Genomic DNA, 27683 nt, shown 5'->3' with positions numbered 1-27683 from the left:
TCCGTCACGGTGCGGGATGCGCATTCACCAGGGCTACGGGGTGAGAGTGCCATGCTGGTGCGTGAGGCAAGCAGGGCCTCGCTCCCCCCGCCTGGCGTGGCATAAAGGTCACCGCGGGTTAAGCTGGCTGGGTCGTGCCGCAGTCTCCTCCATTCCACCTCGCCGGACTCGAAAATGCGGCTGCCATATTGCAAGCATGCGGGGTTGGTTCGCTCCGTGCCTGGGGTTAAGTCTGATTAGTGTTTTGGTGAGATAAATCACGTTCTTCCTGCTCGATGCAATAACTTGGCTCCAAACTGTCGCGGGTGTTGTCTCGAAGGGCGTGGGTGAGATGCAAACTTGGCCACCTTTGTTTGCTGGGGCTGTATTGTCTGGCCTGTTGCTAAGGGGTGCTGGGGCTTGGAAAAGAGACTCCTTCAAGCACTGCAAGTATTGTATTACGAGCAAGGGAGAGACACATGAGGAAGGGGACTAAGTGGGTGATGTGTGATGTGTGGTGGTGAGTGTGTGAGTTATTGATGATGTCCTGACGTGTCTATGTTGTATTACAGGGCAGCAGCAGGTGGGAGAGCAGGAGCTGGCCACCAAGATGCTACAGATCCAAAGCAAGAGGTTCTACATAGACGTCAAACAGAACAGACGTGGCAGGTTCATGAAGGTAGCAGAGGTGAGTATCCTGAAGCAGCTGGAGGGAGGTACATCTTCCTACGCTCAACATTACTCATGAGCAAGTAAACTTCAAGGAGGTGAATATAAAGAAGATGCATGAGGAAACTTGGGTTAGGAAAATGGGAAGATGGAAAACTGGTTATGGAGTAATTTGTACTTGTCTTATTTTTTATTCCCACGATCAACTCAAACTACACGAGGTAAGGAAGGTTCATGAGGAAAGTTTGTGGATTGGTGGGGAGGGAGAACAGGTTATGGAGAAGTACTGTACGTGGGAGAGTGGTCTTGCTCTCATATCCCATCGGTAACATGACACAGCAGATTCATCAAATATTTATACTCTACCAATTTGCAAGTAAAACCAGGAGTTGTGCCCTAATTCTCGAAGCAGAGCTAAGTAAACAAGGCACGGACAGTACAAGAGGGGAATTCACCGAGCTGCTTGGCCCGCTGTCACCAAAGTGGGGTTGTGGTAGTGGCATGTCGTACTTTGCCCTCATAACAGATAACAGTGGAGCGACAACAACAAAATCTTCATGGCGTAACATGATGCACCAAAATGAAGGAGTAAGATTGACCGTATCCCAGAGTAACATAATTGTAGGATAAAATGGGCATTAACATTCCCATTATGCGTGGTGAAGAAAAATGTCAGAAATGATGCAGTAACTAACATTTCCGTGGTGTTACTTAGAGGTGATTCGAAGTGAGGGAGTAAGAGTAACATGATTATAGTTTAAAATGGTTAGTATCAGTAACTTTATTATAGATTACACTGGAAGTAAATCATAATAAGGCAAGTATTTTTTCTTTGGTAGCATTGGAAACAAGGACAAATTGCGACTAATATAGATAAGTGTATCTCTTAACATGGAATATGATTGTAGGTTAAGATAAGTCATTAACAGTAACATAATCTTAGGTAATATTAGAAACAAATCAAAAGATAAGCAGTAAGAGTAACATTATCATGGGAATAATTGGAAGCATGTCAGAATAGGGACAGTAAGCCAAACGCCACACTTGGTAACACAAATCTGTCACATGAAGAGAACACATTCCAACGTCCTCACATGGCAGGAGTGGGAACAAGTTGGATTAGAAGTAACATTAATGCCACAAAAGGTAATACACAGATATATCAAGTCAGGAAAAGTCATGCACAGAAAAAAAAAAGAAAAAGAAAAAAGTAACCATGATTTTTTTGTATTCTCTATAGTGAGAAATGTATTGCATCAGTCACATAATGAACCAGGCACTGTGTGTGTGTGTTTGTGTGTTTGTGTGTGTTTGTTCTGATGCCTCAACATTGATGTGTGTTGCAGATCGGTGCTGACGGCAGAAGAAACCAAGTGTTCCTTGCCCTCTCCACAGCGGCAGAGTTCCGGGATCATTTATCGCTATTTAGTGATTTTTATGCTAATTTAGGTGAGTTGGTCTTTGTAGGGTTAGTGACTTTGGATTGATTGGGTGTTGGTACCTGTTGTTATTTATCATTATTATTGCTGCTACTACAATTACTGCTACTACATCTACTACTTCTACTATATCTACTACTTCTACTATATCTACTACTACTACTACTACTACTACTACTACTACTACTACTACTACTACTACTACTACCACCACTACCACTACTACCACCACCACACCACCACTACCACCACACACCACCACCACCACCACCACACCACCACCACCACCACCACCACCACCACCACCACCACCACCACCACCACCACCACCACCACTACCACCACCACCACCACCACCACCACCACACCACCACTACCACCACCACCACCACTACTACTACTACTACCACTACTACTACTACTACTACTACTACTACTACTACTACTACTACTACTACTACTACTACTACTACTACTACTACCAATTGTCTTGTTCTACAGTGGATGTCATTATGTAATGTCCTTTATCTTCATTATGATCTGGTGAATAGTTTGCTGCTCTTTGTATTTTTCTCCTGGTTTTTACTTTGGAGAAAAAAAATAAATTCCTGGATAAATTTCAAGATGGATGTTTTGATGATATGTAAAAAAAAATATATTGGCTTGCATTTTTTATTTTTATTATTATTATTTTTGGATTCTTCATTTTGTTGTTGATTGTATACGCTTGAATGTTCCTGTAAGTATTCTTCTCTGGTGTTAAGCTTAGTTTCAGTTGATACATGTTTGTCAGTCTTTTAACTCTTTTTCTGAATTGTTGGTCATTTCCATATTTTTAATCAATTCCTGACATTTATTACTGATTGTTTCCCTTTATCCTGCTTTTCTTACTTCTCAAACATGTTACCCTGGTGTTTTCTTGGATGCATTTTTTCTCCATGTTTATCTATTATCCTTCATCTTGTATTCTCCTTCACCTCTTACTTATTCCTCCACATTATCCTCAGCATTTGCCTTTATTACTCTTCCTGTCGACGTTGAATCTTTGAACTGGCCAGCTCTTTTCATTACCTTTCTGAATTTCCATTGGTCTGCCCTTTGCTGATCCCTCAATTTCATCATCCCTCAAACCTGTGAATTCCAAGCTTCTCTTTCTCCTTTCTCCTCCTCTCCTTCATCTGTCCTTGTTCTGTTTCTTCATCTCCCAAACCTATGAATCCCCAAGCGTCTCCTCCTCTTTCTCCTCCTCTCCTTTCTACACCTTCATATGTTTTCTTCTTTACTGATCTTACCATGTGTACTGATAAAAACTCGAGATGCCACTCATTTTTGCCATTAGTTCAGGATGCTTTTTCCATTTTTTTCAAGTAGAGTGCAAGACGCATTTTTCTGTAATTGATGTAGAAGAGAAGCATCCATGGAAGTTAGTGTGTTACAGTACTTTCTAATTGTCTAGTTCCCCGGTCAGGTCCACCAAACCCCGACACTTTACCAGAGGACGGCAAACTCAAGTCCGAGACCATGGTGAAGGACAACAGAAGGTACTACTTGGACCTGAAGGAGAATTCCAGAGGGCGCTTCCTTAGGGTGAGTTGTGTATGTGTCTTTATGATGGGTTGGTTGTGTTTAAGTTAATTTGTTTATTAATTTTCATGCTCATTATATTTTTAAAGTGAAACATTTACCTCCAGAATCTCCCAATATCTTTTCAATTGGTATTTTAAAGATTTATCTACTTTTACCTTTCCTTTAGATTGTTAATTTTAAGCCTTTTAATTTTTTTTAAAGCACATTACAGATTATTATATTGTTTATACTCATATGTGCTAATTTATGTCCAATTGTGGCAGCTAACTTTATTGTTCCTCTACCACCTTCATCTTACATCTTCAGAAGTTTCTCACTGCCTCATTTTACTCACACAATCCAGTTAAGTGACCACTCTCTCCCTCCACAGGTATCACAGACAATAGCCCGGGGTGGGCCGAGGTGCCAGATCGCCATCCCTGCCCAGGGCATGATAGAGTTCCGTGATGCCCTGCAGGAGTTGCTCGATGAGTTTGGTACAGACGACGGAGGTTACAAAGGGGAACTGCCTGAAGGTCGCCACATGCGAGTAGAGAACAAGAACTTTTATTTTGACATAGGCCAGAATAACAGGGGAATTTATATGCGTATATCTGAGGTGAGTGATGTTTGTCTTTCTCTCTGTCTGTCTAGACTTGCTCTTGCAAAAGTTCAGAGGTAACAAGTAGATCAAATATTCACATACACGTCAAGGATTCAGTGATGCTTCAATACAAAGAAATAAACAATTTGGGAAGCAGAATATTCAGATTTGCTCTGTTATTCACATTCAAATTGCATTTTATTGTGTAAGTAGTGTTAGGAACATTGAAGATCATGTATCAACAACCTGTATTCTTTACAATCACTAGCTTTGAGTCTGCTGTTCATTGACGGTCCCTCCAAGGCATGACTAGCAAGATTCCCTTAAAATAACATTCCATGCTAAATTCCCATTCATGCTGTATCATGCCCCTCCTTTATCCATATCTACACCTTCACGTCTTGTCCTTTGTCGCATTAAAATAATGAACTCAGTTGTTGAATTGATAATGGTCTCAGCTTATGATAAACAGAATCCTTGGCAAGATGTTTTTCCATATTTTTGAAAAGACATGGAAGTCTAAAAAGCTTCTGCAATATACCTTTGTGATGTACACTGACCAAGCTACCACTGAACCACTGAACTTAAGTTGTTAGACAAAATTAGAAAAATTTTGACTTGCTAACTGTACTTCATTATTCATAACCTGTTTCAGTTTATTCTCTCTATTTACTTTACGTTATCCTTAAAAGGATGTCACCAGATTTCTTACTCATCCAGTCACTTTTTGCACCTTAGAAGGATACCTATAAACTTGTGCCATTGTGAGAAATTAACTTGATTGGAAAGGATAGCAGGGAAAACTGCTCTATCCCAGCAGCACATTCAGCATGCCTTAGCTTCACATCTTTTCACTCCCACACTTACTAAAGATTCATTGCTATACAGTTTTAAGGATGTGCTTCCACAGATTTTAGAGTAAGATAGAAGATTGTGGAATCGCATGATAGCACTCTGTTTTGTGCCACCTGTGGTGTTCTGACCCAGGTTTTCCTGTGTTGCAGGTCAAGACCAACTTCAGGACTGCCATCACTATCCCTGAGAAATCCTGGTCAAGGTTTCGAGACATATTTGCAGACTATGTAGACAAAATGAAGGATGGTGGAGAGAAGGGACCCAGTGAGAGTAATAAATGAGTGGCGTGGCAGTGCTAGGTACACTAAAGGATTGACTGGTGAGACGCCCGGCCTGTGGGGACGGCCACCGGTGCCGGCCGCTACCTCTGTGGAGCCCTGGCTCTTGTCTGGCCCTCCTCCTGGCCAGCTCCTGCTCCCACCACAAACTGCCAAGCTCCTCCCAGTCAAAACTTGTATAAAGTGTAAAGAAAAGTCTATAACCAGAGTCGTATATTGTATAGCTTACGGACACCTTGCGGCCACCAGTGAGAATGGAAAATCTGGGACTTCTGTTGTCAGAAGGAAAGAGATTAATTGTCCTTGGTAGACTTCCACAGACATAGAAAATGGACTTATAGGCGAATAAATGTAAGTGATTCACGTAATGATCTAGAAGACTCTGTGTCACGCTGGGCGGCACGTGGCGCCGCCTGCCACACATGCAGCATCACAAGGACTTGCCACATGGGCTTTTTCACATGGCTGCCAGTGAGTCACGGGCAAACTTGGGGTGCGGAGGCTCTCGGCCCAAACGGGTGAGGCTCGCAGCAGACTACACAGACAGTTGCCCGTGAAAGTCATGGTAATTTGTCAAACTGTTGATGCTACAGTGTGAGGCCACACCAGGCCGGTGCCCATTGCGCAGTGTGGTGGAGACAAGCCTTGGAGTGATGCCCCGCTGCCCGCCCACACACCTGCCGTGCCACACCCTTCAGAGGCACTGGCCTGCATTGCCACAGCCAGAGTGCCAGGTGGGAGGGGCAGGACAGGTGTGTTGGGGCGGGTGGTGGTCCTGTGCCGCCGTCCCACCGCGGACTGACCTCACCAGCCACTGCCACCAGTTGTCATGTTGTCTTTCATCGCCACTACCCAACCTAGAAGCAGATGGCGTCCCAGCAGGAGAAACGATGCAGCACCCGCGGAGAGCCAGCCCGACGGGGCAGGGACGGTGCGCGTTGCATGTCCTCCCCAGAGGTGGCCTACATACGACGTCCGGTGGCCAGACCAAGTGGCAAAGTACCGTCCTGTCCCCCCGTGCTGCCTGCCTGCCTTGCTGGACGACCCTCAAGCCTCCATAGGCTCCCACCCAACTTGCCAACAGTGCCCCGCCCTGGCCCCGGCCTGGCCTCCTCCTCCCTTGCCAGCCAGACATTCTGCAGCTCTTAGGAGTGGTGGCGTGGACGTCCCTGGTAACCTGTCCCAGTCGTGCCGGGAATCGTACCACTGGAGGGCCAGCAGCACCCCCTTTGCCACAGGGCCAGAACTGGCCAGTGCTGGAGCCAGACTGGGCACCATCAAAATTCACCGACTTCCTCCCCCCCTCCCCCGAAGACTGAAACCTCAAGTCAGGACACATCACACTTTGTTTACTTACTTTGTAAAATGATTTGCTATAGATAGAGACTTAACTAGTATGTGAATTATCTTGCTGTAGAGTCTTGTCATGCTTCTCCTAAGTGCAGAGTTCAGGATGGCAGTGGTGGACCATACGCTTCATGAAACATTAGTGTTGGATGACAAATTCAAACTCACCCCAATTCCTCATATCAAGGCATTCTATCTGGTGGACCGAGGAGAGGCTCACTCCGCTGGTGCATTTGGAGGGAGCACGACAGGCCCACAAGCAAGGATGATTGACACAGCTTTAATAGTAACAGAATAGGAAAGAAAATGGAACTTTACATACATCTATAATTGATACTGGGAGTTTTTTTGTGAAGAAGATTTATGTAACTAATCATGTTATTTATATGAATGATCACTTTCTACATAAAACTGTAAAAACTGTTTGGTAGGGTGTTGGCCTCGTGTAATGAGCTGGTAACAATGTTTGGTCTGGTCCTGGCCATGGCCAGCCTCCTGCTGTGGGCACCACCAACCCAGACCATTTCTCTTTGGCTGATTTTCTTAAGAGCATCCTTGACTGGTCTGCAGTCTGTTGTGTGTGTGCTTATTTCTCGAGTATTTTCCTTTGTTCTTCCTCTTCCTGAGGTATCGCATCACCCAAGTTTCATTTGTTTTCTGGATAGAGGATGTGTAGTTGATAGGTTCGTGTGTTAGATCATCAGGAGCATCATTTTCTCTGGTTCTGTTGGAGGAGTACAGGAGTAGTGAGGGCGGGGAGGCCACCTGCAGACCAAGACAAGGAGCGCCCGGCTGGTGCCATCGTGCGTGTCACTTTTGAGTTTCGTCTTATACAGTTTTTCGAAATTGGTGAGAAATTTTTCTTAAAAGTTGTGGATATCATTCCTGTGTGGGTGAAGGGCTGTCCCAGGAGAGGATGCCGCTGGGCCAGTTATGAATGGAAGACTTTATTTATTGTCAAGACACAAGTTAAAGTTTTATTCTTGTTTGATGGATATGTTAAATTATATATGTAATATATATATTTTTATACGTATATGTTCACATGTGTATATATATGTATACATATATATATATATAGAGACGTATATATATATATATATATATATTATTATGCTACAACTTTGATTTGCTTTGTTGTGAAGCTGGAGATGGTAGCTGGTGTGCTGGTCTCACTCCACCTGTTGGTTCTGCACTTGAAGGAAAAATTTCTTATCAGTTTTTGGTGTGCTGTATGTAATGGAATTTTCTATACTGAAAAATTTTTAGAAAAAAAAAAAAATACGTGGTTTGGACATTTATTGGCAGATTGTTGGAGAAAGGAATGGTGTGGGATGTCATAACCTAGCGTGGAATGTGCTCGCCATACAGTACTTTGGTGACCCTATGAGTTCACACACAGTCAGACCAGGTAAGTTGGTGGCCAGAGAGGGAGAAAGGGAGGGAGGGGTCACAGTGGGAGGTGCCTGATGCAGTCTTACTTGGTGGAGAATGAGTGGGAGCGTCAAGCTACTGGTGCAGGCTAGAGCACTTCCGCACGTATCTGTGTTCGTGTCTGTTGCTCCATGTTGACCATCCCCGAGTAGGATATTACAATCTGTGTTACCAAACAGTGAACAACTAGAAGCCTTCATTGTTTGTGTTTTCAAGCCAATTCACTGCCATTTTTTGTCGTATTGTGGTAAAGGAAGAAGTTTAGACAGTCCAGTGTTGGAGCTCTACTGAGTGTGTGTGTGTCTGAGAGGTGTGTATTGGTTTTGTTGATTATGGGCCTAATTTCTATATTGACTTATGGGGACTTTCTTCCCTGATTTGTTTGGATTTGAAGAACTCTGCATGTGCTTGGTGAGCCTGGTTTGAGCATTAAGAAGAATGTATTTAGTTTCTTGAAGGGAATTTATTATATTCTTGGCAGGAAGTTTTATGTTTGGTTATTTGCATGTTAGAGCCAGCCAGGTTGGCAGTGGTGGCTCTGGCTCTCACTCCTCCTGCGTTTTGCCCTGCTCTCACTGTCTGGCTGGTCCCCCACTGTGTCTGGCCACCTTCTCACTCTTCAGGACATTTCAGCATTACTAAATTGCTATTGAGGATTTTGCATACTTCAGACTTTTCATTGTTGATAGCATACATAGATTACAAAGAATTTAACACTTTTATGTTATTTATAATCGTACAGATCTGAGTTAAAATGGATATTTGTTGTAGGTCTCCTACTTACCACTTAGTCTGTAAATTCTTGTGAAAGGAAACAATAGAAAGAACTTACCATTGCAGAAATATTTTTCAAAATTAAATACTTTTGTATTGAGTGAGCAATGTTTGCCAAGACACTAAGAGAGCAGCCCACTGAACAGCAGCACCACTCCACGGGGGAACCCTGCCCCCCCATGCTGTCTCAAGGGCTAAAAGTTTATTATATTATTATTATTATTATTATTATTATTATTATTATTATTATTATTATTATCAATTTTATTATGAATTTTATTATTACTACTACAATGGTCAAAAGATTCACACACGCACGAGTGGTCTTATTCATTGCAAGAGGTTGTTGGAAGTTGTGTACCAAACAATAATTGGTGCTTTGTTTGTCAGTCAGGACTTGGCAATACATAGGCTTTGATTGTAGATGTTGATTTTGATTACCCTTTCCAAGGACTGGGTGTTGCCCAGCTTTCTAACATTTGACATAGCAAGGGAATATAATATTCTGTTGAATCGTATTGTTGTATTTCTCTTTTAATTTTATTATACTTTATATTGAACATAGTAAAAAAGTGTGACAGTGAAGTATTACTGGACTGTACATAACTTTTTCCATGGTGTTCCTGAGAACGAGGACTGTGTGCGTGTGCATGTGGGTGAGTGTGTGACTGTGTGTGCGTGCGTGCGTGCGTGCGTGTGTGCGTGCGTGCGTGCGTGTGCATTGTATGTATTTATGCCTGTGTTTGTAAGTGTGTGGGTGGTGTGTGTGTGTGTGTGTGTGTGTGTGTGTGTGTGTGTTGCAGCTTGCATACACACATTAGATGTGTGGGTTGAGCATACTTGTGTATGTTAGTACAGTCGTGTGTGTGTGTATGTATGTGTGTGTGTATGTGCATGCAGTACTTACCTTCTTTGCCGCAGTAAAGTGAGGCCAGATGTGTAACTGACCAGTATTTGCATGTATTTTGATACAAAATTTTTGAAGTTTTGTATATTCCTTTGGTTAAATAGAAGAAAAATTATTCCATCTGCAATAACATTGCATTACATATTAATTGGAATTTGCAAATAATAATCCTCCAGTAGTTTTGGTTTGGGAAATTTGTTAACTGTCACCTATGTACACAAAAACGAGTGTTTGGTTTAAAAGCAAGTGCCATGTCTTATCTAAGATGTGATTTGGCATGTTGATTTTTTACATGCATGACCAAAATTTGTTTGTATATAGACTATTGTCTGAATTAAAATTGGAAGTGAAGACAACACAAAATTTGTAATTTGTTTTTTGTCCACCATTGGTGCTGAAGCTCCCGGGTCACTTGGCAACACTGGCATTGATAACCGTACTAGTCAGTCTGACATGCCCAGCAGACTACCCCAGGACAGAGAAACAGGAAGACTTGACAACTAAAATGACAGCTATAATGATACAGGTCAAATGTATTGCAATGTCAGTGCTTCTAGAGTTGTCCATGAAGAAAAATAATTATGGTCTATGATCGCAGAAGAAAATGGTAATCCACTTGGGCACTTTGTTACTAAAGGAGACATTGACTGCTCTTCAACATATAGTACAGTTATATGCATAAAGCCTTGCTGTATCAAGTGAAGTTTGGTGAGGCCAAACACCTTTGGTCATGCCTGAGCTCAAGAAAAGATGAAATTTACAAAAAAAATCATTATTTTCAGGTAGGCATGATAGTGTGATGAAATGTGCTGACCCTGAAGTAACTGGGAATCATCATATACTAGGCATGTGTAGTATCACACTGTACTATACTTCAGAACAGTATGGGTGCTTCAGAAGCTCATTCAGTGGTCAAATACCAGACCAAGAGCTGCCTTAAAAACATGACTCGACAAGGTACCACATTTTGTCTCACTGGAATGAAAATACAGAGGAGATGGTTCTCCATCTGCTCACTCGCTCCTTTTCAACTTCTTAGTGTGCAGGGAATATGGTTCTAGTATTTAACTTGCTAGGCTGTGACCCTGTACCAATGGGAAGCATTAATAGGACCAACAAAGACGAGAATATTTATGTAGATTCTTATGTTGGTAGAGACTGTTGAATAATGAGGAACATTGGGGGATGAAGGCCAGAGATGCAAGAAGTGCAAGAGTAGAGGCAGTCACAAGAAACAGTCAACTGGGGCACCATGGCAGGGTACTGAGTCAAATTAGGGAGAAAGTTTCTTCACCCTGCCAGTGCAGTATGCTGGGTAAGTGATGTGCTTGCCAGATTAAGGAACTTGTAACATTCTGGGAAAACAAATGGCAAGTCATTGTTGCAGAATTGATAGTATGAAGTGTGCGTATATGTAAGTGGACACATCCAGAAAATGGATGTAGCTGACTGCTCACAGTAATGTGGTATTGAGGTGTAGTGGCCGTGTTATCCACTTCCGTAGTGGATACCGTAACCAACTATCTACAAATGTAAATCTTGTGTAAGTGCAATGAAATTAGCCATGGCAAGGTGGACATAAAATGTTGCTATGAGGTTATTCAACAAAATGAGGACTGAAAAAAAAACATGGTTCAGCATGAGAACAGAGAAACCCAAGCTTGTTTGGTTATATTGAGAAAAAAAATAATAAAATGTGTACAAAATACTTTCCGTTGAAAGATGACATGGTAATAGGTATACTATAGAAAACATGGAAGGTCTTGAAGAGATGTGCTTTAGAATCTTGTGGACGTCAGATGAGTTGCACATCAGTGTAACTTGGCAACCTGCCATCAGTGAGTAGTACAGGCTGACCCATGTAACCTTGGAACTTGCTTTCAACATCATATCATGGAGTTACCATATGTGCAATATGCAAGTTCCCTGTAAATTCCTATCACTAAATAAAATGAACAAGGATGAGAGAGAGAAGGTGTCGCACTTGCCAGTAATGTTGAGGAAGAGGAAAATTCATCTTGGATGTAAACTCACACTTGAGAAAAGTTAAGCTGTCTTCTTGTAGTCATACAAAAGAGACGTGTAACTTCTCAGTGTGGAAAGAGCATGGAGCAGAATGTAGCCCAGTAAAGGGTGAAGGGAAGTGAAATGTGGTATAAAGAGGAATTATGCCAAGACTAGGTGTCTTGGGGGCATTCCTGTGGGTGCTCATGTGGGGTATTACTAAGCTGGAAGCAATATATAGATAGTCTTCAACATTTGAGTACAAATCAAATGGATGAAACACATGCTTCACTCTTCAATTGTATTTCATGCTTTTTTCACTTGATGTACTCACAGATTTTAAACTGCACTGTTTATATAATAAATTTGCACTCTATAAATTTGTACACTGAAATCTTATATTTCATCTTGAAGGAACATAAAACCAAAGTACATTCCTTTCAGTTTATTTGTCAAAATAAGTCTTATAAATAAGTCCTATCACATGAATTCTTACAGCTAAGACTAAGAAAAGTGACTGTCAAACCCAAGTAAACATGGCAACTTCTTTAACATTTACTATATGCAAAAATATGAAGCCATTTGTTCAAGAACCTTTCTGAAATGTGAGACTAGTTACAGTGGCTGGATGAGAGTGCATCCTGGAGGAGGTGTCAAGGCAATGGGTGGGGCAGACAGTGGAGGAAGGAAGGAGGGAGAAAAAGATGTCAAATCTGGCTGTGGGTCTCAGTACTAGCCACACCTCACAGCTCAAGGCAAGCTCAGACTTGCTGATAATATGTATGTATATGGAATTATCTGTCAGGGGATGTACAAAAAGACTGGTAAACTTACATCACACTCAAGGTAAAAGGGACTATGATGCAAAATACACATTTTCAAGGAATGTGGGCTGTGCAAAACAAGCCACACATGATTTTCAGTCATCTTGTTAAGATATACCAAAAATAATATACAGTGAGCCTATAGGCAGTCTTTATGATAGTACTTCAAAGAGATACTTGAAAAACTGCTCCACGTTTAAATGTTGTCACAGGCTCTGTATACTGGTGAGGCACTGCTTGTGATTAATTTGCTGGTGAACAGGAGAGGACTACTGCAACTGCCAGATTTCTTGATACCAGGACACATGACACCTCAGAGGTAGAGTGAGAGTTCACAACTGACAGTTTACCTCTATGGCAGACAGACAAATCACTTACAATTTACACTGAGAACAAAAAAAAAGTAACTTTATTTACACATAAAAGACCTTTCTGGACAGAAATCCTTAAATACTGCTAATACAATTTCCAGATCAGTTTTATGGGTTTAGTGATGTGCTAACACAAAGGCAGTGGGCTCTAAATGATCCCTGCTGTTAAATGCCTGTCCAATTAAATGAGTGCTTAAAATTCAACTTGGATTTCATACCATCAATAACATACAGTTGATCAAGAATGGGAGTTGTCCCATAAAGCTTCACATAATGGCACGGCATAGCAATTAATGGAATATATCCTTGCCAAAAGGAAACATAATCTAGCCACAAGGTTCAAGGTAATAAGGCTACAGTTGCTGAGGAATGAGGGCACTTGCTGCAGCTTACAACTATACATTGTACCCTGAAATGCAATCTCTTTGGAGTGCTCCAGCTCTCCTGACAAAAGTAAGACACCAAATCTTCCGCCCGCTACACTCCATTCCTCAACATGGAGCTGAAATCTGTTTTGCTGTGGTCCATTCACCATTTTGCATAAACAGATTTCAGGCTGAGTTGCAAGGAATACTCTCCTACAAGAGGTTTATAAGTACCAATCCAATCAAAACACCCAAACAAAAGCAATGAAACTAGTCATGATAAACAACTTGAAACTTGATGGGCACCTTGCCACCACAACTCTTTAACGTGTTGGATTTGTACTTAAGAGTCTGGAGATTATAAAAAAATTTTGAGAAATGATGTAAAGGAATGCAAGGCTCATTTAAGTCATCTACTGTGGCCTTCAACACTGATAATCTTTAATACCTAATTATTTCTTCAGATTCTGGATCTCTGTGCTGTGGGAAATGGGGTCATGCTAGAGATGATGATGATGATAATGAGGTTTTTTCAAACTTTAGTACATATGGTTAGACAGAAGCTGGGATCTCCATCATCCCACCATGGAAGAGTTAGTATGAAGTCGTATACGTACTACAATGCTATGAGAACTGACGCATTGATGCTGCTGGGAACTTGCATCCGCTTGTCAAGAAACAAATAAAGCACGGCCTGACATCATACTATAAAAAGTGCAACCGAATCCAATGTTTCTAGGCCTTAGTGCTGGCGTTACTTGCTCTCTCCACTGTAACTGCAGGAATACATCACCACACCTCAGTCTGCCAGTGGCCATTACAGTGACATTTAAATCAGAGATGGTTTTGCATAATGTTCTGTATGATTCTTGGATTTGATGACTATATTACTGCAATGACACAAGTCCAAAGTTGGCACATGCACACTGTGAGGGAATTGCTCCCATTGGCTTTATCAACAAGTATTTTCCTTCCTGCAATTACAGAAATCTGATTTACATTAGAGAAAAACGTGACCAAAATTAGCTACATCATATACAATAATAGTAATACTGTCCATAAATGAGAACATAAAAAAAATAATAAATAATAATTATAATAATAATAATAATAAAAATTAATAAATAAATAAACAAATAAATAATCAATATCTTGTGGTGTGCATGAAGGCAGCCACCAACCATTAATCTTACTCTCAAAATTATTTCTGTCTTTGCTACAAATATTCCACCATCACATGACAAAACCTGGGGCTATTTCACTTAAGTTTTTCTGTGCAGTCTTTGATACAATTCTTACCAACAAATTCTCAATATAGAAATCAATGCACCTCATACTCGTATTCCTTCACTGAACTGAGTCATGTTTCTTCAAACTTCATAATGTCAAATGACTGCACTACAGGTCCCATTTTCATAAAGATTATGCAATGTCATCAAAACTGTGAAGTATGAGGCAATGATGTCAGATCTGAAGGTACTGTCATAGCTAATAGTTAATTGAACTCTCACACACACTTTATTTGTGTTTAGCATATTCCCTCCACCTGAAGTGTAAGGAGACTGCCACCAGATCAAACTTAAGATGAGGAAAATGCAAAACACTGGAAGAGTGTAGCAAATTAACCAACTTCTATGACTTAGTTACACACAAGTTCTATCAAATTCAATGAATCCAGGAATACACCTCTAACACATATAGTTAACTAGACACCTTCTTTTGTGCAGATCTGTGGGTTGAGAATGCAACAGTTGCAAAGAACAAGAGCCACCAGTGATTCTTTGGAAGTAATTTCTCTAAAATGATTTCACACATTCTTTTGTATTGTCGGGATAAAAATGTGCGGGCAAGACAGTGCATCACACTCATGACAGATAAGGTGTTCAATACAAGTGAGCACTACAATATAGAATAAAGAAAGAAAAATGTTAAATTATTTTCACACATTTTCTGGCGAGATTTCACGTGACCCATGAATTAATTTAAACAAAAGCAATATAGCGCAAGATGATGAAAGTAACAAATTAATAAATAATTGAAAAGTTAACAAAAAATTAGCAATCTTGCCTTACTAGCAATACAGATGCTCAGGCAGCAAGCAATGAATCAGGCTAATAAGGCTGAGTGAGTACGGGTGGAGAGTACAGTGCTTTATTTACATGAGCAGCAGCCTTGAGTACTCAGGGTCAATGTCAGTGGTGGAGGTGCCAGTGACAAGAGAAATTAGTTAATGATCTTTAAACTCCCACCAATCATAGAGTGAATGATCCTAGAAATTGTCTCAAATATATAAATGCAACTGTACCTCATAAACATTAATTTTCACAGCACTGTGCCATTAAGCATCAGTACTCATGAAGGAAAACTTGTGTTATGCCGAGTAAGTGGAAGTGTATACTGTATAGTTATCTATGGCCACTATATTCTTAGGGAAATTTCTTTGGCAACAAAATGTAGTGCACTAAACAAAAAAATACTGACACAAAGATATATCTGTGGTTGATAATGTACAGGAGGGAAAGTGTGGCGAGCTCCCCGACACAATGAGGAGGGTGACGGCGGGACAGGAAGGAGACAGCACACCCTTCCCAGGCCAGGACAGCCACCACACTTTTGTTTAGGCTCAAAGCTTGTGGGTTTGAGATCAAGGAAGAATACATGAGGAACAAGTGCCTCAGCAGACTGCCTCTACTGACTAAACTCAACATAATTCCTATAAACAAATTATATTAATCTACTGTGTGATATGTGACTGACAAATACAATGTAAGAGAAATGATCAGCACAGGTGCAAAGACCAGCACTTTTGATTAGCTGTGTTGAGAGGTAAACTTGTCATCTTGCATTTAAGGAGAAAATATAAATTAAATCTAAATATGATTTTGTCAATGATGAGATGCAGTGCCCAAACAAATGACTGCCAAAGGGTTGTTGCAATTCTCTTTCCCCAAGAGCAGAGGACAGTGGGGCAGGCAAGTCAGGACTTGGGTGATAGGTGCTAAGGCAAGAGTACTAGTTAATGAGGTTATGAAACTCATAACTTTAAATATCTTGTACAAAATTAAATCATATCTAAAACTGACTTACATTAATAAAAATTATCTTATGTATTAAAACTAAATTTTAATCATAAATTAATCCATTTCATTAACCTATATTGTGTCACAACAATCTACCATTGCAGCACTTGTTGTACACAATATACCCAATGCACACCAAGATCCACATTAGCTGTGAGCTAATAAATTAAGTGCCCACCTTCTTCAAGAGGTCAGTGCTTATAGTTCCTCTTGTGAAACCGCAAGCCACACTTTTGCTTGAAGCTCTTACCACAGGTTTCACAAGAAAAGGCCTTGAAGTCCGAGTGGCAGCGCATGTGGTCAGTGAGACCCTCCTTGCGTGTGAAGGCTCGCCCGCAAATGTCACAAGCATAGGGTTTCTCTCCCGTGTGGATTCGTTCATGCTGCTTCAGGTAATCTTTCCTGGAGAAGCACTTGTGGCAATACTGGCACATGAATGGACGGTCACCAGTGTGGGTCTGTTGAAGGATGAACACAACTCTTCATTATCACAAGCATACTCACGCTGTATGAGTCAATAATACTTAGAAATGGGTGAATATTGCAAACAAGTTTCAAAGAAAAATCTCACCTTAATATGGTTTGCCAAGTTATCTCGGCGTGTGAAGGACTGGCCACACAAGGGGCAGACAAATGGCTTCTTTTGTTCCCGGTCCCCATCCCTCTCCTCGTCCCCAGCCAGTGAGGAGGCTCGGGACATGGCTTCCCCAAACCCTCCGGGACCAATGATGAACTGTGTGCCGTCCTCACTCAGGTCAACTTGAAGGAGCTCAGTCTACAGAACAATGGCCATTGTATCATAAATGACAGTGCACCTGGAGTGATTGCTATCGCTGCACACAGGATTATAATATCAACTGGCTGGAGGATTGTAAGAGAGGCGTGGGATGGCTGGAGTCCCAATAGTAAATATAAGAAATAGAAATGAACTTACTGTGGACATGTCTGAGTTTGGGAGGGAAGAATTAGACTGCTCACAGGCATCCACATCTGAGAACAGTCCATGAGAAAGTATTCCCTCTTTATCATCCTCCTCTTCTTCCTCCTCCTCATCTTCTTCTTCCTCCTCGTGCTCCTCTTCTCCAGACATCCCTTCACCAGCCACACCCTCATCCTCCTCTGGATAACCTTCCTCCTCCTTTTCTAAGTCTGGGTGTTCAACCTGTGATGATGGAGCCATATTGATGAAAAGCAAATACTCTATCATGAATAAATTCTTTCAGTCACTACAGGAGTTGTGTGTACATGGTTAAAAAGTTCAAATCAAGATATGCAATGACAATGAACCACCATATTTAACAAGGTAAATCAGTAAAGTTTATGGGTCACTAGTCTCACAAGTACACTGAAGTTATCATCACCTTGATCTTGCTGGCATGGTTCAGCTGGGGGTCTTCACTGTTATGGCTGCTGGGGACAGGGCTTGGGGAATGAGGGACTTCCCCAGGTTCCATGTTTTCCCCAGTTCCAGTCGCCGGCTCGCGCTTTATTCTCTTCAGCTCTGGCATGGTTGATGGCCGACTACGTTGGCGGTTGGCAAATTTTTGGGTCTGGGATCCAAGGTCTGGCCGTGGTGTTAATTTAGGTGGGTCATCTTTTCTACTCGACTCTGAAGAAGAAAAATTTCATTAAGGATTTGCTAAAAAAAAATCTCCCTCACTGGACAGCCTGTGTGTGTAATTCACCTCGGTTTCCTGCTGGTCTTCCCCATTACGGAGCGAGCTCAGAGCTCATAGACCGATCTTTGGGTAGGACTGAGACCACAACACACTCCACACACCGGGAAAGCGAGGCCACAACCCCTTAAGTTACATCCTGTACCTATTTACTGCTAGGTGAACAGGGGCTACACATTAAGAGGCTTGCCCATTTGCCTCGCTGCTTTCCGGGATTCGAACCCGGCCCTCTCAATTGTGAGTCGAGCGTGCTAACCACTACACTACGCGGTGTGTGTGTGTGTGTGTGTGTGTGTGTGTGTGTGTGTGTGTGTGTTATTCACCACAGTCACCTCCTGGTTGCCCAGCCAGTCTTTCCCCAATGGAAAGAGATCAGAGCTCATACAGACTAATCTTTGGATAGGACTGAGACCACACCACACATCACACACTTTGACAAAGAGGCCACAACCCCTTGAGTTACATCCTATATCTATTTGCTGCTAAGTGAACAGGGGGCTAAACATTAAGAGGCTCGCCCATTTACCTTGCCGCTTCAGGGACTCAAACCCGGGCCCTCTCGGTTGTGAGCCAAGTGTGCTAATCACTACACTACGGTGTGTGTGTGTGTGTGTGTGTGTGTGTGTGTGTGTGTGTGTGTGTGTGTGTGTGTGTGTGTGTGTGTGTGTGTGTGTGTGTGTGTGTGTGTGTGTGTGTGTGTGTGTGTGTGTGTGTGTGTGTGTGTGTGTGTGTGTGTGTGTGTGTGTGTGTGTGTGTGTGTGTGTGTGTGTGTGTGTAATTCACCTCGATCGCTTGCTGGTCACCCAGCCAGTCTTTCCCATTACGGAGCAAGCTCAGAGCTCATAGACCGATCTTCGGGTAGGACCGAGACCACAACACACTCCACACACCGGGAAAGCGAGGCCACAACCCCTCGAGTTACATACCTATTTACTACTAGGTGAACAGGGGCCACACATTAAGAGACTTGCCCATTTGCCTCGCCGCTTTCCGGGATTCGAACCCGGGCCTCTCGATTGTGAGTCAAGCGTGCTAACCCCTACACTATGCGGTGTGTGTGTGTGTGTGTGTATGTTGTATATATATGAGACTCATGAGGCCACTGGCTGAGCACATTTGTACCATACTGTCTGGTCAATTTAAGACATTTCTATTATAATGTTAACTGTTTCTGCTACCTTTCAATATAAATTATGAAATATGTTTCTTTAGATATCAAAGAGCATAAGAACTGTCACGGTCAATGGTTCACAACAAACTACATGTATCAATTCAATTCAATATCAAAATGAGGAACAGGAGAGTGCCTACCAGCTGGTCTCTTGCGTTTGTTGGCCCGAAGGTGAGAGGGCGCCATGAGAGTGGGCGGATGCGAGCGTGGGACGGATGGGGTGGAAGGCACAACTGGGGTGGTGGAAGATAAGGAAGAGGAGGAGACACGTGGGGAGTCATCCGGCACTGCCAGACCCTTAACCTGCAGACCCTCGGCTGTGCGCAGGAGTGACCCCAGCTCACTCTGGGGTACATGCACCTCTCCCTGTAGGGAAAAACAAAGCTGAAGCTCCTCCATCTCTGATATTCCTTTATAGCTCTAAACCCTGGCATTGAGCACAAATGTCACACACCATGCAGAGCTCATTCAATGTGCAAAATATAAAGCAAATTCATGCCAACCTTGTACATGAAGTCTAGCAGTGCCTCCATATCCTTGGTTGAGACATCCTTCATGAAGACAATGGGATGCTTGCAGGGGTTCTTGGAGAACATTTCCTTGAAGTAGTCGCTGCATGTTGACAGCACGAACTTGTGGGCAGGGTACAACCTTCCAGCACATGCCAGCGACACATCCACGTATGCTTCCTATGAAGAATACTTCATTTATTGCAAGTCTCCAAGATACCAAGATAACTGATCATTCTATATCAAAGTGTAGTAAATACTGTCAAGTTTAGGAAAAATTTTTTTTTTACATCTCAACAGATACCAAAATAGATGAGCTGATAAATGGTCTGCCATCACAAGGACCATGAAACAGGGCATATAGGCAGACACATGACAGATGACAGTTTTTTCACAATCAAAACAGCTGAACACCACCAATCCATTTCTTCTTCAAACAGTAAGTTTTACCATGAGAAAAACCTTACGACAGTACATCAACACGAGCAACAACGTTACTGACTTGCTCCCGCAGAAGAGTGAGGAGCTTAGTGAAGATTGTGTTGTGGTTGTTCCAGCGCAGCGCCAGGTAGCCTTCCTCCATTGTGGCGGGTTATCCTAAGCCTGAAACATGCACAATATTACTGCCTTGCCCAACACATTTATGCACTACAGTTCTATAATCCTATAAAGTATGTACTTAAAGAAACATACAGTACATGATTACTACTAGAATAAATGACAATAGTAAATTAATACTGTATACAGTAATGATGACTTGTAACCAATAAGGATATACATTGCAAAAAAAAAATAAAAAATCAATAATTGCCCATATCAATTCACATTTAATTCTGCCACGACTGAATCCATTCATGAAACTTCTTCACTGAAATCATATATTTTTTCCTAAAACCATGTGCAACAAGTATGAACCTCCTATATTGCCCTCACCCCCCCATCTCTCTCTCTCTCTCTCTCTCTCTTGAAAAACAAATAATAAACAAAAACAATAAATACCATAAGTAAATAAAAAATAAAAATAAATAAAATAAAAATAAGTAAAATAAAAATAAAAAAATAAAATAGAATTATGAATATATATATATTTTTTGCCTATTTATTCTATTTTTGCTGGTGTGTGTGTGTGTGTGTGTGTGTGTGTGTGTGTGTGTGTGTGTGTGTGTGTGTGTGTGTGTGTGTGTGTGTGTGTTTTATTATTAACATCTAATTGATGATGGAGTGCTGAGGCTCTTACCCTACCTGGAAGACCATCCCTTGTAAATGAGGGAGGAATGGGCATGCAAAGGGGGAGGAGGACATCCAAACTCTGCAGGAATACCAGTTCCTTGACAAATGAGTTGCTAGTGGGTGTTGAGATATGCATGGTTGTTGTGCCTTGTACAGCAAGTGATAGTGCAATCTGTCATGGGTGGTGCTATTCAATACATTTAAATAACAAGGATTTCATACTGTAACCTTACGTTCATTTCATATTCACTACAAAAGTTCAGTGTTTTTAAGTTTTATGTATTTCTATGACCAATTTAAGTCATTCATTATTCAAAATTCAATAGAGTGATTAATACGATTGTGTGTGTGTGTGTGTGTGTGTGTGTGTGTGTGTGTGTGTGTGTGTGTGTGTGTGTGTGTCAACAAATCTGCAATGTTAATAACTTCATCTACAATGAGCTCCCGTCATATCACATCACATCACACAGCGTATAAAATATACAAAATAAATAAAAAACAAAGACAAAAAAAAAAAAAAATAATAATAAATAAATAAAATCAATAAATAGTGAAATGTTGAAGAGCTTCCCAGAACAAAACCCTCATCCTATAGGCACATAGGAAGGCCTGGGCAACGGCAGGTATTTCTTCCACGCCGTGGCAGCGGCGGCGGGTCGGGGTCAGGCGGTTATAATACCAGTGGTGGTCGACGGACGGGTCGGGGCGAGGCGGGGCGGTGAGAGGCAGCATGGGGCCCCTGCACCCTCCCCGGCGCCCCGAGGCTGGGTGATGGTGGCAGTCGTCCCACACCACCCCGGGTGCCCTGGGTTACCCCTAAGGCGATTTCACTAAATTTCTCTCACCATGCAACAGGTTAGGGCTCACTTCTATATCTGCTATTTTGCAAAGTAAGATATCTTGCGTCGGAAACGGTATGTGCGGAGGCTGAAGGGCGGCGGCTAGGATGGGCCGCAGGAATATGGCGTCCCCACCAGCACAGCTCGACTGGTCTCACCACCACCACCGCCGCCGCCTGCAGCGTCTCCCAGCTCCACTTCTCCCACACACTTCCTTCCCCTACTCACCAGCCCACAACGTAAACATCCTGTGTCACATACTCACTATAGGAACAGCAATGCTAAGGGAATGCGTAGAGAGAAATAAAAGGGCTTCTACGTGGCAGCAGGCGAGCGTCGGGTTCCTGCCGCCGCCACCACTACCACCACCACCACCTCCGCCGCCGCCGTCGACGGGCTGGGGGAGCGACGCCCTTCGATTATTTCACAGCTCACGGGCCTCCCCACACTCCCACGTCACACAGATAGATGCACTGATGCAACACTCAAACGATAATGGAAGAAAACACGCAGAAAACAACCAGAGTAAGAAGATACCTGCGAGTGATTGGTAGCGGCGACCCAGGCAGCGGTGGGCGCAGCAGCAGCAGCAGCAGCAGGCCCCGCCGAGTGGACTGAGGAGCCACGCCACCGCCGCGCCCACGCCACCTGCCCCGCCACCATCACCCATACCCACGCCCTTGCTATCATATAATATTCATGCTGACACTAACATTTCTGCTTTATTTCAAACGATAGACTAACCCTCCGATCAGTTCGTGTTCATATTGGAGGGTCTTGTTTTCACAAATTATCGGACCACGTGCGAGGACATTTTCTGTGATGGTGGAGCAGTCCCGTTTTCTTTGTTAGTGTATATGTGTGTGCGTATGTGCGTGTGTGTGTGTACGTGCGTGTGTGTGTGTGTGTGTGTGTGGCTCCTGACGACGGGGGGTCGCGGCCGCCGCCTCCCCGGCCCCGCCTCCCCCGACTCTCCACCGGCCGAGTCTTGCTAACAAAGAACCCCGCCGCGGCCACCACCTGCAGCCGCCGGGTGGAGGCCCCACCACGCCGAGCCGCCGCCCGCCAGCTGCCCCGCCGCCGCTGTTACATCACCACCCTGCTTCTTCTGCTGCTATAGTCGCATCTCTTCAGCATTTCAAGCCTATAGTGTATGTGGGGATAGTATTATCACATTATTTTTCAGAGTATGACAGTATGACACAACACGTGGCTGTCTGAGAGGAAGGAATGGACGCACGCTTGACAGCCTGTCTTCGATCTGTCTGCTGCGTCCGATTTCATAAAGCATCCCACTACTTCCAGTTCCATACCTTTCCCTTATGCAGTGTTTCAGTAGATTATGGAGGCCAAATATGTTCAAGGATAAGAAACATTTTTCCTGAGCGAAGAATGCATTATATACGAGTAGTGAGTACCGTAATCGATAAAATGTATCGTTTTATGCCATTATTATAGGCTGTCCTACTGTCGATAAGTTAAGAAAACCGGTTAGGCTATCCAGGTGGTGGTTATATCCAAGACTTAATAATCCACGCAACTGTAACCTTCCGCATATGTTAACGGGACTGGTGGAGGAAGTTAAAAGTGGGGCCACGGCATCTGCTCCTACACAACTCTTGCAGTCTCATAAAGCATTTTGAGATGTGAAACAAACAAACATATATAAAATAAAAATTTTCTGATGTATGATTCAAGGTACTTGTGATATTACCTTAGTCAAAAAGACATACTTTGAAACCAATTTTCCACTCATTAGAGTCTGTTAAAGGTTTGAAAAATGCCATCATCGTCTATGCATCCATTTACTTAAAGAAAACTAGCCTATATATTGTATGCACTAATGTATAAAAGAACACTAGAAATATACAATTATAAATTCTTCTACTGTGTTGTAAATGTATTTAACAATGAAGATTCAGGGTAAAAGAAGATAAAAAGTCAACTCGGCACCGTTGCTTCGGGAGTCGGAGATAAACAAACGCACGTGAGAGCTTCCGCTGCACCACAGCAGGGTGACGGGACGCTGTGTTGCTTGTCACCCTCACCGTGTCACCGTACCACTTTGACCGTCAGTGTCTGGTGTGTTGCTAGAAATTAATTGTGCTTTTAGTTCATTGCTATAGGAATATTACACTCTTGGAAGTATAGATAACATGTTTGTTATTTAACTCCAAAGAATCTGTTGACATGATGTGTTGGGGTTGGTGTGTCAAGTGAGTGGCAGGTGTTGTTCTAGCCTGATTGTTAATGGTTTACCCTAGAAAAAAAAAACAGGGATGTCTGATTTTTATGAGGTTCCAGATATCGTGCCTCATGCATCAGAGAGAGAGAGAGAGAGAGAGAGAGAGAGAGAGAGAGAGATCTGATTTATTGCAAGGTGATTCCATAACTAATGTAGGCTACACTATTTGGTTTGCTCACGAGGATATTTGTGAAACTGGTTAATAAGCTAAATATTAAATACAGTATGAGGTAGATGTGGTTTTAGGTCTTTTTTTTTTCTTTTTACTTTTTTTTCACCTTGCACTTATGTAGTAAAAAGGTATGCAGGACATGCTTCTGTAAAGAAATTATATTGATGTTAGTGCAAATTTTAGGTAATGCTAATTTGTTGTGCATTTTGAGTTCAGAAGATACATGTTTTTTTTTAAGAAGGTGCAATTTTTATTAATTTAAGCCTGGAATTCTTACTGTTTAGAGTGGTTACAGCATTTTTATTTTTATTTATTATTTATTTTTTCAGAATAGCAAATAACCAATTACCTTATGATTACCATGAAAAAAAAAAAAAAAAACTCACCATCCCTGTTTGATGTCATGAAGGTTGTTGCATCACTTAGCACACAGAGACAAATCAGGTGAGACTATATTGTTAATGAAATATGAGAAAAGTTTCATTGTCTAGAAAAAAAAAAAAAAAACCATAATTCAAACAGGACTGATAATGTGTGTGCAGATTATATACAGCTTATGAATATGTATATGAGAAAGAATTATATCTGAGAATCATTGAAAGTGGCTGAGATACTCCTCTTTGAACCACTAATGTACACTGAATTAACAGGAATCAGTACTTCTTCAGGAACCTTCAGTCGCTGGTGAAAAAACATTTGATGCAGTGTAGGATGATCTGAGTGCCTTGGGTGAGTGTTTGATGTTTTATGTTAAATGCAGCAAGCTCAATTAAACCTTGACTCATTCACACTTAGGCTTAGTCATATCTTAGCTTTATTGACTTGCTTATTCAAACTGCATAGGCTTATTCAGACACTTATCTCAGCTTATTCAAATCTTGGCTTACTTAAGACCTAGGTTTTATTCAGATCTTGATTCATGCAGTCTATCTTGATTCTTGACTCATTCAGACACTAATCTCATCTCATTAAGTCTGCTGTATTGAGTTGATATATGAATGACCCAAAAATATCTTGATAATATGAAATCAGCCAATTTTAACAGTCTATAGGGAACTGTGCAAGGGTGATGTAGGGTGTGCTGTCTAGTAAAATGATGTCAGGTGTGAGATGAGAAGAAGAATGTGTGGAAGGAGGATAGAGACTGGGCAATAAAGGATGGTCTTGTCAGGTATGAGATGAGGAGGAGGATGTATAGGAGGAGGATAGACACTGTAGGCAATAAAGGATGGGGTTGTTAAATTGAAGGATGTACTTGAATGTAAAAAAAAAAAAAAAAAAAAAAGATGAAGCTGAGAGTGAATGTAAGAGATTAAGATGACTGGAGTATGCATTGGTAAGATGTGTAGAAATGAGTGGAGATATTTCTAGTATTATCTTATTGCAAATTTTAAGTCAAGGTTGAGGGATGAGAATGCATGAGCTGGGTTACCATACTATGCATGTAATCCCCCATGTACCCTTGCCCTGATACACTGTCAGCCTGCACACTGTCACATTACAACCCTTGCACACTTCTTTGGTCTAAAACTGCACAGTCCAAACAGAGCCCCATAATGCAGTCCTACCACACAATCCTAGCACACAGCCCTACCACATAGTCCTCCCAGGGCCGTGCAGAGGGGAGGGGCTGGAGGGGGCTTGAGCCCCTGCCCCTTTGAACCTTGATGCTCAAAGTGCCCTTTTGCAGCATTTAAGGGGTGCCAAATTGAAGCTGAAAGTCATGAAATAATTAACCCCTAACTTCAAATCCCTTCAAATGCCCCTTTTAAACTTTTGAGCCCCTGCCCCTCCAGTGGTCTCTGCATGGCCCTGAGTCCTACCATAGAGTTCTACCAGACAACCATAACATAGACCCCTACCACACTGCTATACCACACATCTCTATAACACAGCCATAACATATAGAGCCCTACCACACACTTCCATACCACACACCCCTACCACACACTCCTACCACTTAACCCTACCACATAGCTCAATAACACAGCCCTACCACACACCCCTAACACACACCTATAACATACAGTCTTACCATACAGCCCTACCACACACCCCTACCTTACATCCCTACCACACAATCCTACCACACATCCCTACCACACAACCCTACCACACAATCCTAAAACATAGCCTTACCACACAGCCCTACCACACAACCCTACCACACAGCCGTACCACACAGCCTTACCACGCAGCCCTATCATACAGCTCCATACCACAGCCTTACCACACAAACCTACCACACAGTCCTCCCACACAGCTCCATACCACAGCCCTACCACACAGCTCCATACCACAGCCCTACCACAAAGCTCCATACCACAGCCTTACCACACAGCCTTACCACACAACCCTACCACACAGCTCCATACCACAGCCCTAACACAAATCTACCACACAGCTCCATACCACAGCTTTTCCACAGACTTACCACACAGCTCCATACCACAGCCCTACCACACACCCCTAACACACAACCCTACCACACAGTTCTATAATACAGCCTTACCACAGAATTGTACCTTACATCCCTACCACACAACACTACCACACAGCCTGATAATACAACCATGTCTCCCTTCCAAAGCATTCCACCTGCACTCCTCAACGCCAGCTCATAAACAGCCCTTCTGAAATGCAGTTATCCACCCGTGAAATGACTCCATTGGAATCACAGGTGCATTGTGTACTCAGATAATGATGGATGTTGACCTCGAAATTAATGTTGTTATTACTCTCTCTCTCTCTCTCTCTCTCTCAAAAAAACAATGAACACACACACGAGAGAGAGAGAGAGAGAGAGAGAGAGAGAGAGAGAGAGCAGTGTAGCCAATTAAGACTAGTTCACCTAGAGGGTTTTTTGCGTGCTTGGGAGTACTTGCGTTACTGTCACAGCAGGAAGTGGAGAGCAGGGACTGAAAGGTAGAAACGTTGTTGTTGTTGTTGTTGTTGTTGTTGTTGTTGTTGTTGTAGGGTTGCCGTCATGTTATGGCTCGTTTGTATTTTATTTTATTTATTTGTTTATTTTTTTTTTAGTGAATGGACCAAATTTAGTATCATTTACACCGCATCTCCTCTACGTAATTCTAAAGGTTCGGTACAGTTAGAGCTACACAGGATTTGATTTTTTTTTTCATAGTGACATATTAGTAAAAATTGCATTATTAAAAAGAAGGAAAGTCTTGAGAACCCAACTAATTATCTCTGTGGTCTTTGCAAATAGTTGTGGTGGGAGAACAAAGCTTTTCTGAGTACGAGCTATTGCTTCACGTGTGTTCTGCCTTGTGTTCTTTTCCCCTCGTATCCCCTCCCCCCCACACCTCACGAAAAACCCTGCGTATA

The 27683-nt window shown here is 42.3% G+C and overlaps 2 protein-coding genes and 1 long non-coding RNA gene across 11 annotated transcripts in view; 2 read left to right on the top strand and 1 right to left on the bottom strand.

The window, feature by feature from the left end:
• LOC123508289 (WAS/WASL-interacting protein family member 3-like) overlaps positions 1-10215 on the top strand; it is a 45383-nt gene extending 35168 nt beyond the window's left edge. The window contains exons 2-6 of one of the 4 annotated variants that reach the window (XM_045261869.1): positions 552-667; positions 1995-2097; positions 3544-3683; positions 4045-4272; positions 5262-10215. In XM_045261869.1, the coding sequence (XP_045117804.1) occupies positions 552-667; positions 1995-2097; positions 3544-3683; positions 4045-4272; positions 5262-5393 (719 nt within the window). In that variant the 3' untranslated portion in view covers positions 5394-10215. The remainder of the gene's footprint in view (positions 1-551; positions 668-1994; positions 2098-3543; positions 3684-4044; positions 4273-5261) is intronic. The other 3 variants (XM_045261871.1, XM_045261870.1, XM_045261872.1) reach the window with 3 other exon arrangements.
• Positions 10216-12288: 2073 nt separating this feature from the next.
• On the bottom strand, positions 12289-22589 carry LOC123508291 (GDNF-inducible zinc finger protein 1-like). 5 transcript variants are annotated; one of them, XM_045261874.1, is made up of 8 exons: positions 22459-22589; positions 20355-20455; positions 19847-20032; positions 19484-19709; positions 17858-18105; positions 17431-17658; positions 17068-17271; positions 12289-16954 (listed from the first exon to the last, which is right to left on the bottom strand). In XM_045261874.1, the coding sequence occupies exons 2-8, from the start codon at positions 20433-20435 to the stop codon at positions 16688-16690; spliced, it is 1440 nt and encodes a 479-aa protein (XP_045117809.1). In that variant the 5' UTR covers positions 20436-20455; positions 22459-22589; the 3' UTR covers positions 12289-16687. The 5 variants fall into 5 exon arrangements, with proteins under 5 accessions (XP_045117809.1, XP_045117810.1, XP_045117813.1 ...); XM_045261875.1 differs by lacking the exon at positions 22459-22589 and adding an exon at positions 22187-22443; XM_045261878.1 differs by lacking the exon at positions 22459-22589 and adding an exon at positions 21950-22149.
• A 65-nt stretch (positions 22590-22654) lies between these two features.
• On the top strand, positions 22655-27302 carry LOC123508294. 2 transcript variants are annotated; one of them, XR_006675907.1, is made up of 3 exons: positions 22655-24003; positions 24668-24782; positions 25007-27302. It is a non-coding gene; the product is annotated as an uncharacterized LOC123508294 (long non-coding RNA). The 2 variants fall into 2 exon arrangements; XR_006675906.1 differs by having other exon boundaries at positions 24989-27302.
• Positions 27303-27683: the final 381 nt, after the last annotated feature.

Source organism: Portunus trituberculatus, chromosome 24, assembly GCF_017591435.1.
Source record: "Portunus trituberculatus isolate SZX2019 chromosome 24, ASM1759143v1, whole genome shotgun sequence".
In the NCBI taxonomy this organism is placed as follows: domain Eukaryota; kingdom Metazoa; phylum Arthropoda; class Malacostraca; order Decapoda; family Portunidae; genus Portunus; species Portunus trituberculatus.
Note: the sequence above shows the minus strand (reverse complement) of the source record. Positions and strands in the feature narration are given on the sequence as shown.